This window comes from Trematomus bernacchii, unplaced genomic scaffold, assembly GCF_902827165.1.
Source record: "Trematomus bernacchii unplaced genomic scaffold, fTreBer1.1, whole genome shotgun sequence".
NCBI classification, from domain to species: Eukaryota; Metazoa; Chordata; class Actinopteri; order Perciformes; family Nototheniidae; genus Trematomus; species Trematomus bernacchii.
This window is the reverse complement of record NW_022987654.1, coordinates 1,109,069-1,126,386: the sequence shown is the minus strand read 5'-3', so window position 1 is coordinate 1,126,386 and position 17,318 is coordinate 1,109,069. Positions and strand designations below refer to the sequence as shown.

The window sequence follows — 17,318 nt, the reverse complement described above, 5'->3', positions numbered from 1 at the left end:
CAGAAATTACAAGCGGTTAGTGACCGTTTTCAATCACCTGGCTGTGGTCGGTCTGCCAGGTTTTGGTTGGCATAGCAACAGACTCACTCTTTATCTCCCTTGTGTTTGAAGCCGTAATGGTTTTGAAGGTTACTAAGGCCAAACAAAAAAAGGGTGATCACAAAAAATTACAAGGCTTAAAAAACAATTACAAGTGTCCCCCCAATTCAGTGGGGTAAAAAAGGTATGTGTCCGTAAATTTGAAGGGCGTAACAGTCCAGTCTTAAACAGGCTGCGTGACAGGTGCTAAGAAAATGGTGCTTATTGCTATAGATGCCACCAAGTAGAAAGAAAGGAGATCTTGGAGATTGTAACTTTAGTCACCAGCGGGATAGGTTGACTGTGATAACTTCACAAAGAAAACAACAACCAAAGTATTTAAAAAACAGCTTTACTTATGTCTATATAGTGTCATAAATACAGTTCACTTTTTTAAATAGCCAAATAATAAAATCTTGATTTGTCAGCATTGTTTCACACCTGGAATAAAGACACAGTACTCATAGCTGCCACATAGCACATTACACCTTTTAGACACCTTGAAAAAAACTCTAAAATAAAAATAAATAAAAGATTGTACACCCATCCAGCAGTTCACTGGTTCATATGCTGTGTTCTCATTGGATGAGGAGTTGGTCAGCCGAGAGTACTGACTGCTCACTGGCACGTCTCCATGGCAACTAAATGGGGAGGTGACGGGACGGGATTAGAGGAGTCCGTCACGTTGAGCAATTTGACGTGTTTGTCATTGGCTGATGTTGAGCAGCAGTTTACAGTTTGACTTGAGAGAAAGTAAGGAATCAACAGAGAGGAGCTACAGTGTTCACACTACCCATCCACAGAGAAAAGTCATGGTCACATGGCTGGGGTCGGCCTTTCACACACAATCTCTCTTCAAGTCTCCGATAGAGAGACTTGTTTGCCCACTCACACATACACACACACTCTTCATATTAAAGGATTCTCTCTATTCTAGGCTACATAGTGTCATACTGAAGGCGAGAGAGGCGAAAAGAGGAGAGGTAACAGCTACATAGTGTCAAAAGAGGAGGAGGGGGGAAAAGGAAAGAACAGGAGAAGAAGAGGCAAAGAGAGAAAAGTCTGGAATTGGACCCATGAACCTGTGAAGAGTCCTTGTAGAAACACACCCCCTCTTTAGTGAGACCCTCCCACTAACGATTCACACACTTACAGCAAAAGACACACAAAGGTCCGACACGGAGAGAAAGAGAAAGAAAGAGGAAGAGAAAGAGAACAGTCACTATCGAATACAGGGCATTGGGTTTCATACAGCAATTATATATTATTTTCCATATATATTTCCAATATATATATATAATATTTCTATAAAAAACATAAGTCATCCATTTTATGTACAGAGACGATAAATGAGTAATACCTTGCATAACCGGTAGAGGGGCAATGTGCAGTGGGATCTGCCATTTATACAAGTATTCATCATTCCCAAGTCCAAATCAATAACTTATCAGCTTTCTTTTATATATTTTCTTTTTACACTAACCAACTTTTGTTTAGCCTTTGAGGCGATGACACTGGAAGATTGGTTTGGACTTGGCCATGTTGAGAGATTAGAACCAGGACAAGAACCCACAGCTGACACCAGGGGAGCAGGAGCACAACACCACAACAACAAGGCTACTGGGAGCACTGGGGTAAACTGGGAGAGACAGGGACGAGTCTCCTTTACAGCAGCGAGCGCAGCCAATGAGCACTCTCAAGAGTTCAAAGGTCAGAGTTGGCCTCTGTATTGCACGTGTCCGAAGGAGAGGTGAGAGGTGAAAGATGGGAGGCGAGGCCGGGCGACAAGAGGGGTGAAGACCCTTCCCCAGTGGCACCCGGGACTCCCTCTCCAGATTTGGCATATCACTCTCAAAAGGCCGCAAGCATGTGTCCATATAGGTCATGAGAATGCACTGGATAGAGAAAAAAAGACAAGGACAGTAAGAAGGAATGAAAGAACGTGAGAAAAAGATTTAATGTTTGCTTTGACCCTATATAGTAAGATTGGAAATCTTAATTACATTGCTGGAAGCCGATTAATGCCAAAAATCTATATCTTATATATATAATTAAATAAATCGTATAGCAGCAATCAATATAAGGTTTTGCGCAGTTATTAAAGACATCATAAAAATCCTTTTATCAATTTGATTAATATGCCAAATATGTTCTTGATTAATTTTGTTTGAGAAGCAACAGAGCTTTTTGAGACCAATCCTAACTTCTTCCCCTTGATTTTTACTTGAAAGATACATTATTAGTTATTAAGAATAGATAGATAAACGAATAATTGCAGCTTTAATACCATGTAACAATAAAAACACTGCACATGCTAATGTGTAGTGGAATTACTGAGATGAACACCAGGGCTGAGCAGTAATTCAGAATTACCGTTTATAGACTTTGAACAAACCTATATCCTGTAAAATCATGATTGTGTGTAAAAACTCACATATTTCATCATCAAAAATCAGTACATAAGCCTGCGTCAGTAAAGTTAGTGTTCCTGCGTCATGCCACACCGCTGGGCAATGCTGGCTAAAAGCACATTAACCTGTACGTTTTAGCAGTTTGAGGAAGTGTTTTGTTAGCTTACCTGTTAGCACTAGCGCTCCTGTTAGTAAGCAGACAGAAGTTAGCATGAGTAGGTCCGCACGGCCGAGGGGTCGAGTCTCGGTGAGGCCGGTGGTGGAGCTTGAGCAGACGTGGCACAGAGAGGTGGACAGAGAGGAACCAGCATGCAGTTAGTCAGTCAGTCAGGACAGGCACAAAGAAGCACAACATAGCAAAAATAAATGAGGTAGAGGAGCTGTTAGTATTGTAACACACCTTCAGACTGGAGCTGTTTCTTGGGCATCAAGTTCACAGAGGGCGGCATGGACATCGACGGCATGTGGAAACCAGCAGGCAGCGTTTCCATGGAGCCCGCCATCATGCCCAGCCCCACCCCTCCCTCACGCGCCCGAAACCTCTTGCGCCACGATGGAGAGCGTCGAAAAGACTTGTCATCCCCACTCTACAGGGAAAGGGAGAAAGGCAAGGTCAAGCATTCCAACCTTTTTCAACAATATTTGATCAAAGCAGCAGCTTGAGAGGTCACCTCCTCTAGTCGACGGTCGGTCCCCAAGGCTAACAGGTTGTTGAACTCCCTCTCCAGTACCTGCCGTGCCTGAAAAACAGCACACACAACCTCTGTGAGACACAGAGACGCTGTAAGCGTATCAAAGAGGGTCAGTAATGAGCACGAGCTAATGGCAAAATGTCAATGAAAGCTCTTGAAATACCTCGATTTAATAGAAGTACCTTCATGTTTTCAGTTGATCAGTACTTATGAAACCTCTGGGCAAGTCATCTGAAGCCTTTGACAGCGATTGAAAACACCTGAGGCCTCTTTATCAGAGAACGACTGATACAGAATCTGAGGCCGAAGTAAGAGTTGGCAGCATGAGGCCAGCACTGAGAAGAAATGCTGACTGCACACAAACTGCAGAGTCACCAACAAATAAATCAACCAATCTCATAAAAACAACTGTGACTGTTGGAAGATGGACTGGTTGCAGAAAGCCCAAAAGGCCAGCCATAAGGTTACAGTCCTGGGAATTAAAAGTGTTGAATGGGAAGCAGGGTAAAGAGTGCTAAATCAAAGACCAGGATTGAGTAAGCAGTTTTGCACTTCCATCTCTAAGTCAAGAGGCTTTTTGGTTAGAGGCCTGAAATAATGTCAGAGGTTAACACAAACATTTTGTTCTATGAAATAAAATATGTCTAAAAACAACCCCACCTTTACATTTTTTGATTTAAAAGTGGGTGTTGATAAGTGTTTAATGAGACTACTAAACTTCATTGCGCTTAAAACAAGTCTTCTTTTAGCTTAGTGGTGGTTAGTTGACAATTCTGGTGCAATTACGCTTAAAAAAAAATCATTGGTGAAGATTATCCTGTTAATGTGATTCATAAACTCTTGTCCCCCACAGAGATTATTTTCTACTATTATCAAAAATATAAATACTAAAAAAATCCAACTGACTTTATTGTCAAGGAACCTGCTAACTTTCTTGTGGGACTACACAAATCCTTACAGCTGTCTATTGTCATTTAAATGTGACTATTTATCATATTGGTATATTTCTTGAACATTTTAAATTCTTTTTGAATCAACTGCATGTTGAGTGTCAACAGTTTTCCTGTATAACCACCTGTGTGTTCTGCATAGGGATCTGCAGGATGAGTGCGAGGCTGCTGTAGTCAAAGGTCTCGTCCAGAGAGAGGAGAGCTCCGTGGATGCCGCTCTCCAAAAGGTTGCCGTTATACTCCCTCAAACCAATGGAGAGGACCCAATGGATCACCTGCTCATTGGTCCACACCAACACATCTAAAGAAAAGAGAGGGGCTAATACTCAAGGTATAATAATGTTTATACAATGTCAGCACACATTATTATCAGCAAATCAGAGCAAATTCTATTAGAGTAAAGGAGCTAGAAAGAGAAAGAGATAATGTTCATGTCCACATAGTGTCAACTCACTGGCACACTCCCTTTGTTCATGTAAAGCACAGCTGTCATCCAGCTTTCCAAGTTGGAACAGGCGGTGTTTGTGCATGTCTGTGTCTATGTGTGTGTGTCTATGTGTGTGTGCGTAAACAGGGCAGGACTCTGATTTTAAATGACAGCTGAGTCAAGTTCATGAACAGAACTCAAGGTCAAAAGGGCAAGAGCGCTAGATAGATCTAAGTGTTTGTGTGTGTGTGTGTGTGTGTGTGTGTGTGTGTGTGTGCGTGGTTCCACTCTTGGTATGTGGAGCTTTGGATCATACGATTGTAGGCTTGCTTCAGCTGGCGTTTTGACAGTATGAGGTGCAGCTGTTTCAATGCTTAGGCCAAATGGACAATATCAGGCCAAACCACTAGGTGGTACTCTGGCCCGATGAGACTGTGGATGTGTGCAATCCTTTGCACTGTGTTTGAATTTGTATAAGTGTGTCTGCTTGCATTTTTGTCACTGTTTGTAACAGTGTGTTTGTAAAGTGTACCTTTCATCTCGTGTTGGCTGTCCTCTCTCCGGCGATCCAGTTCTTTCCTGTCATAATTGAGTCTCTTCAAGCACATAATCCCATACTGCAGACTAGCCCTGGTACACACACACACACACACACACACACACACACACACACACACACACACACACACACACACACACACACACACACACACACACACACACACACACACACACACACACACACACACACAGACACACACGAACATAGGAATACACACAAACATGAAGGAGCAAACATGCTCACACACAAACATAGAAAAAGCACAAGCACATCATTAGCCTTCTCATCTCCATTGCTAATGTGTCCAGTTAGCAGATGAAAGGGAAGCTGATCAAACGGCTGCTCAGCTACAGACCTATGGAAGCTGTCCACCATCTTGAGGTGGCTCCTAAGGTCCTTCTTGGTCAGGTGGTCCAGCATGCGTGCGTCAACCAGACACTCCATGAAGTAGGAGCGGTACTGAGGCAGGCCGAGGCTGGGCAGCCATTCATTCCCTATCCACTCATGATTCATGTCGCCATACGCCAGAGTCTACAGGGAGAGGAGGACATAATGTTACTCATTTGTGAAACAGGAGAAGAGAGACTACTCTCTGTCATATATACATGTATTGTAAATACGTATATGGATGTGGGACTGTTGTACGTAAAAAAACAATATGCTTTGATGCTAAAAGCTACTGAAGTGGTAACACAGCCATTGCTTTAGATAAGCGTTGACAGGAAAAGCACAGGTGTGAATTATAACATTGGAAACACTTTCTATTTTGGTGTTGCAGGTCAAGGGCCCTGGTATACACTTTTTTTCAGCACTATTGACATACATTTCCTTGGGGTTTTCTTTGTTTATCACAGAACATTATCACTACTGGATAGGACATTAAAACATGAGCACCTCATAATTTGAAATTCCTTGCACAGCCGCTAATGCTTTCAGTCATTCCCTCTCATTGGACCTCTGTTCATATTTATGTTGGAAGTCACATAACTCTATGCACCAATAGGACCGTTTCACAAACGACATTTAGCCGTGTCAGAATAGGAAGACACGGCTTAAATCAATGAAATGAATGACGGCTTAATGCCATTTAGTTGCTTCTGTTTCATTGTCAAGGTCAACATGTGCGCTGTGAAAATGTCCCCCTTAAGATACAAAAGCATTTAATATAAGCCAATGACCTTTCTCACTGCACAGATTCGTTTTAAAGTTTATCAAGCACAGTTTGTTCAAATGTTTGTACACATATTACATTTAAAGTTTATTAAGCACAGTTTGTACACATTTGCTGCCCTGAAAATAGCTCTTATCAGGTAGAAAATGTCTGTGTGAGGTAAAGTGACTACGTAGGGTTTTTTAACACAGATAAAACACACAACTTCCAAAATGTAGAAGGATTGCAATATGTGGGCCAACATTAAAACTATTTTGGTTTCCGACCAATATTTTGTCTCCTCTGCTGCCTCTGTTTCCACTTTGCTGTGTGCAGAGCCTAATATTGACTGAGTTGGCGGCCCTCTCTTATTTAAATAACACATTTGAGTGTATCTGTGTGTGTGTATGTGTATGTGTGTGTGTGTAGAGTGTGTGGAGATAGATGTTAGCATACCAGCGACCTCACCTGTGCCCAGCTGCCCTCCTCATTGTCCTGAGTGGAAGCATGGTTAGAGACAATAACAAGTTCAGAGAGAGAGAGGGGATAACTAAAGATACACGTATTGCACATTTCAGGAAATACACCCACACAAAAAATTCAGTTAACCTTTATTGCACATCTCCAAAACTCATATCATTAAGTAATCGGTTATAACAGTTAAATCCGACGACCACATACGAATACCAGTACGAGCACAATAATGCGTTAGTGTGTGATATTGTGTGTATATAAAGGGGTCTTCTGGGAGATGACATGTGTGTCACGGTGGGGACAGTGTGAGGGTGAGAGAGTGTTGGATGGGGGGGAATGGGAGGGGAGCACCCAGATGGTACTGACCGCTTTAGTGGAGGAAGCCAGGTTCTCCATCTCTTCATGAGTCACCCACACATTTCCGGAGGACTGCTCAGAGGACGAAAACACACACCCGAACACACACATGCGTACAAAAGCAAGTGTGGATTTTCACACAAACCGTCCCCCATGTGCACACACACCCGCAAATACACACACACACCCGCAAAGACACACACACACACACACACACACACACACACACACACACACACACACACACACACACACACACACACACACACACACACACACACACACACACACACACACACACACACACACACACACACACACACAGACAAACATTGTGTTGAGTGATGCCAAGGGAGGGAGTGTATTTCAGGCAGGTAGCTTGTAGCTATATGTGGCACTTTGTGTGTGTGTCTGTTTCCCACAGAACCACATGCAATTTATGGCAGCGGAAGAGTCTGTGGTCTGAACAAAAATATGCAACACAGAGTGAAGAGTCCTCACCCCAGGGTGCAGAGTGAAGGTTGAGCTAACAGTGGAGGATGTTTTGAGTGTTTTGTGTAGGGTAATGTGATCATATTCACAATCCTTGGATTACATTTTTGTGTAACTCCATGGGCTCATTTATTTTCCGGCTGTTTGTGTATGCAGATGTATATTTGTTCATATTATTTTACCGTTCTGGAGGTAAGGGGTGCAGAGGGGCTGGTGAGGGAAACCATTTCCTGGATGGCCAAGCGCAGTTTGAGTCGGTGCAGAGGGTTGCTGATGCCAATCTCCCTCTGAATCTCTGTGTCAGACAGAGCTGACATCACGGCTCCGCTCTTCACGTTGGCACGACACGCTGCCACATACCACGCTGGCATTCCCACCCACAGCTGGTGAGAGTCATCAAGATATTCAACGTCACCAATATTGTCGCCATAAAAGGTCAGATAGAAAGGGGAAGGGGCTGCAGATCAGGCTGTGATGACTGTATTTATCTTATTTATTAGATGTAGTAGCATAATACCTGACATAAAGAAAGCAAGACAGAGGCAGGTTTTGTAAAAATGTATGGTTAGTAGATATAAGCAGATTGGAGGGGTACCTCTAGCCAGGAGACGACAGTAGGGCCGTCCCAATGAGCAAATGGCAGGCCTCTTTTCCTGGCGTCTTCCAGAAGCTCGTGTCTAACAAGAGAAGTGAGACAAAAGAGAGAAAACATTTGGTGAACATAACTAAATTAACAAAAACACAGAAAGAAAGGATGCTTTTACTTTTTCTTCATCCTGCGATCCCTCTCAGCCTGCGTGCCCAGTTTTCCCAGAGTCATAGTGTCACCGATGCCCATGTCAAAGTCTGGAAAACAGCGCAACAGTGTTCAATTGTATCTCTACATACAAAACACTCTGAATGTCGGCTTGACTATGGGATACAGTTAGTATTATGAAATGTACCTGTTAAGGCCGGTAGAGGCTGAACCTCCCTGCATACAGCAGCAGTCTGCTCCATTCGACCCTTCTCCTTCTTCCCAAACAATCGGCCAATAGATGACTTGATGCCTTTCTTCTGCTTGCTGCAAACAGTTAAAACAGAAAAAGTTGTATTACGCAAATATCTTCAAAATGTGTTGTTCAAAAGTTCAAGTGGACCCATAAAATAGCCTGACAGCAAATCTGTACCTACTGATGCGGATTTATAATACTGTGTTGCCTTTTGAGTGTGTGTGTGTGTGTGTGTGTGTGTGTGTGTGTGTGTGTGTGTGTGTGTGTGTGTGTGTGTGTGTGTGTACCCTCTGCCGTCCTCTAGACTGCCGGTGAACTGGGCGAAATTGGTTTCTAGCCGTAAACTTCGGGGGGACGAGGGGGGCGATGTCTCACACTTGATAGTAGCTTTGTCCACTTCAACCGGAGACTAGAAGAGTCAGACAAGAAACTCAGCTCAGTCAAAAGAGCCACAGTTGGACAAAAAAAAACATCAGCTGTATTTGCAAACTCACCGCTACTTTCCTGCGGTGTTTCCTCAAGTCGCTTGGCTATAAAAAACAAAACAACGTCCAGTTACTGATACAGCTTTTTTTATTACAATGAACACACTGCTGTATGACGTGCAGAGCTCTGACCAGAGTCATGATGCCTAGATGGTGGCTGGCGTTGCGTGAGTGGTGTTTAGGTGTGGAGTGGCCACTGGTGGGGGGGGAGGAGGAGGATGCCAGGGACTGGGCGGTGGCGGAGGTGGGCAGCGCCCGGGGTCGCAGCGTCACGTTGAGGCCGTCCATGCTGCCACTGTTCACACGAGACTCAATCTCGTCAGAGCGCAGGTCTGCTGACTCCCTCTCCACCTGGATCATCCTGCACACACACATTCACAGTTAACAGACATCCCATCTCTTTAACAACACACCCCTTGGATTTCTGTGAAAATGAATGAAACTAAGTATAACACTACTTATGTGGAATCAAATGTATTTTCTATATTTGTGTTTTTTTATCTCCAATTGTTGAATTATTGAACGCATATTTCTTTGGAGCAATGAGTATTTGATGTAAAGTTCCACAATTATTGTTCTATTGTATTTTGATAATATATGTTACTTTGTATGTCTGGATTCATCCTATAATTGTTAATGTTTCCAATAATGATGATTATTATTTTTATTAATAATTATTGGTTTGGATTTGTAATTGTCACTTGTAGAAATTGTATTTTTTATATTAAACTATTCTTAAAAAAAAAAAAGACCATTTTTTTAATCTACATACACACATGTATGAAACATGTAAAGATCTTGAGAAATACTGCATTTAAAAAAATATCTATTTATAGCAGTATTTTCTTCTCCCAGGGAGTCTGGCTCCTCTGCAGCATAATCAGCATGTATTTGCATCTCCTCACCAGAAGCATATTCTGAGGTGTCACACGAGGACCTTTATTACTGTAAACTGCAATAAACAGCATCCTCTTCCTGCAGGAATGAAACTGAAGAATGAAGAGTCGTATCGACATGTTATCATCCTGATCTAATGCCACTATCAGCTGTTGGCCGTCTTTATATTGCTGCAGTATCAACATTTCCCCTTTCTTGTAATTATTAGTTGTACTATCTTGAATACTTCGCTCTCCCTTTATCTGTATCCTGTTTCTCGCTGCTGCACTGACCCACTTTCCCCATGGGGATCATGAAACTGTCATGTGCTGTAATATAATGTGCCTGTGCTTTGTCACCTTATCTCTTCATTGATAGCATCGAGCTGCTCCTGCAGCATGAGAGCCAGAGTCTGAGCGTCAGATTGCCCGCTGGGGGAAAGCAGGGTGGAGCTGACGTCATCATCCATGTCAGACTCTGCCTCGATGTCGCTGCCGAGGAGGTGGCTGACGCTGCCGCGGAGAGACGGGTAGTCCTGTTCAAACACAGCGCACACCTGGAAAAACAAACAAATGTGAGCTTTAACATCTGTAGATGAAGTCCCCATCTTAGATACACCTACACTACATTGATCATGAATACATTTAATAATGCATACATTTAAAAATAGACATAAGGTAGGAAATATGTGGCCAGATGTGAGAAGACATGGATGAATAGGAAACTTACATCAGACAGCATGTCCATGGCAGCAGGTGAAAGAGAGACAGAGAGACAGAGAGGTTAGTAGAGAATGGCAAGTTAGGTAGCCAAGCACTTATTAGCAAAGCGGACATGAACTTAGATAAAGCATGTGGTTAGAAGAAAAATTGTTTACACATGATCTTATGTAAGTCATCTGCTTAGTGTATGTGTATGTGAGGAAGTGCAGGGTTGTTTTGGCCTGATAAAGACATCAGTAACACCTTGTTTGGGTCGTCTCTGAGCGCTGACATTCTGCCCTTCTGAGCCCTCCTGATCACAGTTGTGCTGTAGTGGCCATCTTGGCCCTCCACCACAGAGAAGCGAAGGTCGCTGGCGCTTCCAAGGTGAGACCTGAGATAATCACACAACAGCTTTCCATCAATAATGTACACAGCGGCATTTTTCAGAGTGTGTATATGAGAGAGCATGCTAAGAGGTGTACTGTGTGTGTGTGTGTGTGTGTGTGTGTGTGTGTGTGTGTGTGTGTGTGTGTGTGTGTGTGTGTGTGTGTGTGTGTGTGTGTGTGTGTGTGTGTACCGAGAGTGAGACACATCTCCAAACGCTCCACTGCGGCGTTTCAAGTGGTCGATTTCATTTCTCAACTTCTCAATCTCTCCAATTAGCCGCTCCTGAGGGAGAGATGGACATTGTGGGCCATTTATTTAAATTTCCTTCTTAAAGTGTAACTTAAGCATAACTCCACTCCACTGCATTATTTTTATGAAAGGGGGGGGGGGGGGGGCTGAACCGGGAGTTGCTCAATTATAGTACATGTCCTGGCCTCTGATCAGAGGGTCTTAAAATACATTTCTGATATAAATTTCAAGTACCAACCAGTCAAATGTATTTCAGAATTGGTCTTGCAAGATTCAGGGTTCATTCATTTTTATAAAATAGGAGGTGGACTGAAATTATATAAAAGTGTGCCCTTTTTATCCATTGTAGTTATAATATCTGGTGTGGATTTTTGATTCATTGTGTCCGTGACATTACAGCTATTGAAAGGAAATAAGCATTTTTAATAAGAAGCTGAAGAATCTAATAACAATATACATATAAAAAAGAAAATGGCCCAAAATCCAATTAAAGAAGTTGTGTGTCCTATTTATCCAGTGCAGTAATAATAACTGGTAAAGTGTATTAGTGTATTAATACATTGCTTAATTGATTTCAAATAATTGGATCAAGGGATAAGAAAGCTATTGAAAGAAAATGAGCCGTTTAACTTAAATAAATGCTACTTTTTCATTAAAATATATTTAATGCTGCATTGGTTTGGAGTCACTGGAGATACTTCTACTTTTCAATGATTAGTTAATTCACTTCAGTCGTACTGACCCGGGTGTGGTGGAATTCTTCAAGCTGTTTCTGGCAGTTCTCAAGATCCTGAATGAGGGAGTTCTAGACAAAGGAAACCATGAAAGAGCGTCAAAACAAATCTGTGTTACCAAGTACTGTACAACATGTGCTGCACTGTATATTCATTTATTCTGAGAGGCAATAAGATCTGCAATATGAGCTGCTGCTCAGATGAATGTATGTTCGCAGGCCTTGCCTTGTCCTCCAGGGCAGCCATGCGTTCTTTCAAATGGAGCTGCAGTCTCTCGTTGGACTCGGTAAGCAGACGATCCACGGTGTCAGACAGGCGCTTGTTGTGCTCCTCATTCATCTTCTCTCTCTGACGAGCCTGGTGAGAGAACCAGACGAGGGGGCGGAATGACTTCAACAAATGTTCTCTTTTGACTCCATTTGGATGTATTTATGCAGCTAATCAAGCATGGATTAAAGGATGAAGGATGTATTTAGCCCTAGATCACCAGCTGCCAGGTATAGGTCCTCTTGGCCAACAAAGGAACTCACAGCCAGAATGATTTAATTACAGTAATTTACGTGACGATGAAAAAGGGTTAAACGCCTTCCCTTACATGAGAAGTGCTGGGCTTAAATATGCATTCCACAGTCATTCTAATCAAATTAACACACACTTACACACATATGTATCCTCAAAAAGCCCTTCTGACTAAATATAGCAAATGATAATAAATGATATCACACAGGAAGTGAAAGAAATTTGCCTTGCGTGAATTATTCAGTCTAAAGATAGCAGCCAATCAGTGTTGTGGGGCGGTCAGTTGCAGCAAGAAATGTGTACTCGGTTCAAATTCATGCAACAATGCACCGGGAAAATGGAGAGCTCTTCACATGTGTGTCCATCCTGTGTGTGTGTGTGTGTGTATGTTACGTATATGCATGAAGGAGCACAGAGCCATGAGTCAAGGCGTCCAACTAATGTGAAGCATCAGCTCACACACACAGAGAGGTCAGAGAATCCCTGCAGGGCTGGTGCACGCACACACACACACAAACACACACACACCCTTCCCAGTTCTTGGTTCTTCTCCTCCAGTTGTGACTCCAGCTGTCTGAGCCGCTCCTCCACGTTGCCATGGCGCTCCTCAGCCTGCAGGGGGAGACACCTACATGTAAGTACAACTGCCATTATAAGCTCTGTAACTGTGCTCAATGTCCACCTGCATCAATGTTTTGTATATGTAAATAACTGATGCTCATCTTATTGCATCAGCATCCTTTGGCTATGGTTTCTACAGCTGTGTCTGTGCATGTGAGTGTGTGTGTGTGTGTGTGTGTGTATTGCCTTGGAAAGTGCAGCCACTCTCTGTGCCAGTTCAGCCTCCACCTCTGGCAGCGTCTCAGCCTTCCTCATGGTCTGAGCCAGCCTCTGCTCTGCCATCTCCAGCATCTCCTGCAACTGACGGACCTTCTCCTCGCTCTGTCACACACACACACACACACACACACACACACACACACACACACACACACACACACACACACACACACACACACACACACACACACACACACACACACACACACACACACACACACACACACCACACAAATAAACAAGAGGGACATTAGTGCAATCACAAGAGAGGTTTAATCAGTGCAGTGCAGCCAGTGAGTAGAAAGGGCACAAGGCATGGGGCACAAATGGAGGATGTTTTTCTTGAATTCCCCATGTGGAGCTAAACTCAGAGTGACCCTGAACTACACATGAACCTTTCAGCAGGATGTTTCTAATGCTGCCTCACATAAGGACTATAATATTCTTCAATTCCTTATATACATTGAAGTCTTTTTCAAGAACTGAAATATTAAATTGTTGAGATACAGAAAGAGGAAGCACATATGCCTGAATTCATATCTCACACAACACATTTGGACTGCAACACATCCTAGGAAGCCTGACCCTAGCAGAATAATGACATGGCACATTTTCTAAATATTGATTTAGTCCTTCATGTCAGGCTTCATTAACTGATTTGTGAAAAAGCCGCTCACTGTGTTGTTGTTTTGACACTGGTTCCCTGTGTAGTATGGCTGGCGGATGGTGTGTGTGTGTGTGTGTGTTACCTGGTGGTGCAGCGAGTCCTTGGTGGCCAGTTCATTCTCCAGTTTGTCGTTGAGGTCGTGGATGTGTGTGGTCTCCCGCTGAGCAGCCAGGTAGCGTTTCTCTAGCGTTGTTATCCTCTCCTCCATATCCTCCCTCTGTGGGTGCAGAGACACAATAACAAAACAAATTGGGAAACCATAAGAGACAAGCCTACAACAACAAGTATGGCCAAAAGACATACCAAGTGAACTTTATCTCTAGATGTATGACGTAATTTCCCTCTTTTACAATTTATGATACATACACACATCCGCATAAGCCTTCATAGTATGATGGAATTTTGAAGTTAGTATACAAGACATGTTTAAATTAGTAACATGTATGTCACCTAATGAAGAGAGCAGCAACAATTCCTTTCCTTTGAGAAATGTCTTAATTTTCATTTTTGTATTCTGTGGAAAAAGTGACTATTGACAGCCGTCATTGTGCTATCACTTTACACCTGTATTATAGCCTGAAAGCATCTGCACTAACCGATAATACTTATAGTTATTTTGCTTTACCATCAATCATTAAAATCCTTTTCGAAAACTCTTATCACATGTTTTGCTTTTTTAAATAATCTAGCATGTCAATAGTTACCAGTGTAAAACGCAATAACACAATAAAGTGTTTAGCCATTTCTCTGCAAACCTAAGAAATGCCAGTGAATATTATATGATTTAAATAATGACGATATATTTAATATATAGTCTAATTTTAGAACCATGTTTTTCCACACAAAACAGTAGGGTGTAACACTTGTGTGTCTGTAACCTGCTGTTCTTGCTCCCAGAACAAACGCACGCTTCCTTTGCTCTCACCTCTCTCTGTTCCCTATGTTGTTTGATTGACAGTTCCTCGCTGCGGCACAGTTCTCTGCGTGCATTTGTGAGCTCTGCCTCGAGATCGGCCATGCGACCGCTGAGAGTGGCAGAGTGCTCGCGGCTCTGGACCAGCTCCTTGTTGGTCCGATCCAGCAGCTCCTGAAGTTCGGACACCCGGCTGCCTTCATCGTGGGCGTCTATGGAGCCATTGGGCAGTCTCTGTAAGGTGGACACACTGAATGAATCGCAAAATATGCACCTTCTCTCAAAAAATTATATAATGAATAAGAGCCACATAAAAGTGTGCCCACTATGAGCGGAGATTATTAAAAGTTGTTCGATAGAGTTGGATGACCTAGATATGAAAGTGATGAATGTTATGCATACAAGAGTGGGTTGTGTGAGGTTAGGCTGCCATGTTGTTGTTTTGAAGTTGTTTCTCTTCTCTTCACATCTCAAAGTGCAGTTAATTCCAGGGCCTTAATTAAACAAACCTTCGGGGACGAATATTCAGACAGGCAAAACAGTGGGCAGCCAAAGTTAGTGGGACCCCCCCCTCCCCTACGCTCCCTCATGTTCCACTTTTGCCTGCTCATGAATACCTTATAGAAACATAAACATACACAGAAACACTGCGGGGGAATAGCGCTGAATGGACTGAGGCTGTGTAATAAAAACACCTGGTGGTTTGTGCAATTGTGCATAATTCCAGTGTGGCTATAGAAAAACTCATTAGATTTACTCCCAGGGACTGTGGAAATAGCATTGTACAGCCCCATGTGACGGACAATGTGTAGCTGACATCAGGTACAACATGTGCCTAAGGTGGTTTTAGTTACGGTTCCTGCTGAAAAAGACATGTTGTCATGATTTGATGGCATTTTGAATTCAAATATCCTCTAATTGCAACATCCCGGGGCAGTGACTGTCAGCAGGGCAGCAGGCGTTGCAGATAAATGTCCTGACAGAGTGTGTGTTCACACAGCTCACACTCTAGGACATCTAAACTACACTCTTCCTGCAAAAGCTTGCACTTTAGTCAATTCTTTCTTCATCCCTCACTCGTCTTCTCGCATACTGTCTTAATGGTAAGATATTGATTATTCCTTTAATAGGTCTACTGTATATTGACACTGCTTTTTTAGCTTTCTATATCCTCAGACCAGAGAAAAAGGAGCCACAGTAAGAGGATCTTGTTCTGCTCTTCATCGGCTGCTGGCCTTTTCAGAGGAGGGCGATTTCCATCAAGATACAAACAGGCCCTGCTGTTTAATCACAGGGAGGTTGGTTACTCCCTGAGGATGGACTCAGACACAGTTACATAATGGGTGCTCCTTTCAGGGCTGGCCTCAAAACATGGAGGAATGGGCTTGAATAAAGAGCACGAAGAGTCTAAATGCTATTAGAAATACAAGAAAGTTGATGGAAAATTCATAAAACATTTAGCTTCACTAGCCTAACGTGTGTGTTAATAGTTGTGTTCATGTGTGGCGGAAAGACAGAAATATGATGAAAAGACAACTACTGACAGCCAGGGAGAATAGTTTAGACTGATATAAGATAAAGCACAGAGCAGAAAAACAATCACGCAGCAAGGAAGACCTTCCATGTAGGTTTGGATCCATCTGTTCGCTCCAATGAGTCACCATCCTTCCTTTGTCTCACCGTGTTCAACTGCAATGTGAATTACAAAGAAAAACACACAATGAGCAAACTCACACATTTACTGTCAGAACTTAGTTCATTAACTGGAAGCCTGGCTTTCTGGCTGCCAGCATGCTCCAGACATGACATATTTTACAAAACTATAAATATGATTTATGCTCAGAATAGAGGAGGGAGGGGGGCTTCTGTGGGGGTCTGCTCCTCCTCTTATAAAACTGTGAGATCAGTGGCAGCTTTGACTTTAAATCTTACATAACCCACTGGGAGTCTGCTTTAACTGAGCGTGCTGTGAATATTAAACTTATTTGTTATCTTTATAATGATGTCTTTAATGACATGTTTTAATAAAATACTACAGAAAGATGTGGGTGCCTTGTGTCACCCAGTGCAACACTTGAAGCATAGATCAAATCAGACTGGAGGCCTCAACAGATGTCTACAAGGGACCGGACAGATGTTTCACTCACCAATAACCACACACAGTCACGTACACACACACACACACACACACACACACACACACACACACACACACACACACACACACACACACACGATTGTTCACACACATCCACACACCTTACCTCCTGTGTGCTAGTTGTTAGCTGTCCCTCCAGAGAGGACACCCTCTCCAGAGCCACCCGAAGCCTTTCACGTACCTGCAAACACACCAGTAACA

The 17,318-nt window shown here is 42.9% G+C and overlaps 1 protein-coding gene across 1 annotated transcript in view; it reads right to left on the bottom strand.

Moving 5' to 3' along the window:
- Positions 1 to 413: 413 nt before the first annotated feature.
- Positions 414 to 17,318, bottom strand: part of ppfia4 (PTPRF interacting protein alpha 4) — a 54,106-nt gene continuing 37,201 nt past the window's right edge. Inside the window, exons 5-31 of the mRNA XM_034134919.1 lie at positions 17,224 to 17,298; positions 16,577 to 16,648; positions 14,972 to 15,193; positions 14,129 to 14,263; positions 13,347 to 13,481; positions 13,068 to 13,151; positions 12,246 to 12,377; positions 12,029 to 12,091; positions 11,228 to 11,319; positions 10,912 to 11,041; positions 10,306 to 10,502; positions 9,203 to 9,431; positions 9,080 to 9,115; positions 8,873 to 8,994; positions 8,538 to 8,656; positions 8,358 to 8,439; positions 8,189 to 8,270; positions 7,776 to 7,976; positions 7,111 to 7,173; positions 6,739 to 6,765; positions 5,476 to 5,651; positions 5,091 to 5,188; positions 4,257 to 4,432; positions 3,161 to 3,229; positions 2,890 to 3,076; positions 2,657 to 2,754; positions 414 to 1,973 (exon numbers count right to left, since the gene is read on the bottom strand). Coding sequence (XP_033990810.1) covers positions 2,696 to 2,754; positions 2,890 to 3,076; positions 3,161 to 3,229; positions 4,257 to 4,432; positions 5,091 to 5,188; positions 5,476 to 5,651; positions 6,739 to 6,765; positions 7,111 to 7,173; positions 7,776 to 7,976; positions 8,189 to 8,270; positions 8,358 to 8,439; positions 8,538 to 8,656; positions 8,873 to 8,994; positions 9,080 to 9,115; positions 9,203 to 9,431; positions 10,306 to 10,502; positions 10,912 to 11,041; positions 11,228 to 11,319; positions 12,029 to 12,091; positions 12,246 to 12,377; positions 13,068 to 13,151; positions 13,347 to 13,481; positions 14,129 to 14,263; positions 14,972 to 15,193; positions 16,577 to 16,648; positions 17,224 to 17,298 — 3,063 coding nt within the window. The 3' untranslated portion in view covers positions 414 to 1,973; positions 2,657 to 2,695. The remainder of the gene's footprint in view (positions 1,974 to 2,656; positions 2,755 to 2,889; positions 3,077 to 3,160; positions 3,230 to 4,256; positions 4,433 to 5,090; positions 5,189 to 5,475; positions 5,652 to 6,738; positions 6,766 to 7,110; positions 7,174 to 7,775; positions 7,977 to 8,188; positions 8,271 to 8,357; positions 8,440 to 8,537; positions 8,657 to 8,872; positions 8,995 to 9,079; positions 9,116 to 9,202; positions 9,432 to 10,305; positions 10,503 to 10,911; positions 11,042 to 11,227; positions 11,320 to 12,028; positions 12,092 to 12,245; positions 12,378 to 13,067; positions 13,152 to 13,346; positions 13,482 to 14,128; positions 14,264 to 14,971; positions 15,194 to 16,576; positions 16,649 to 17,223; positions 17,299 to 17,318) is intronic.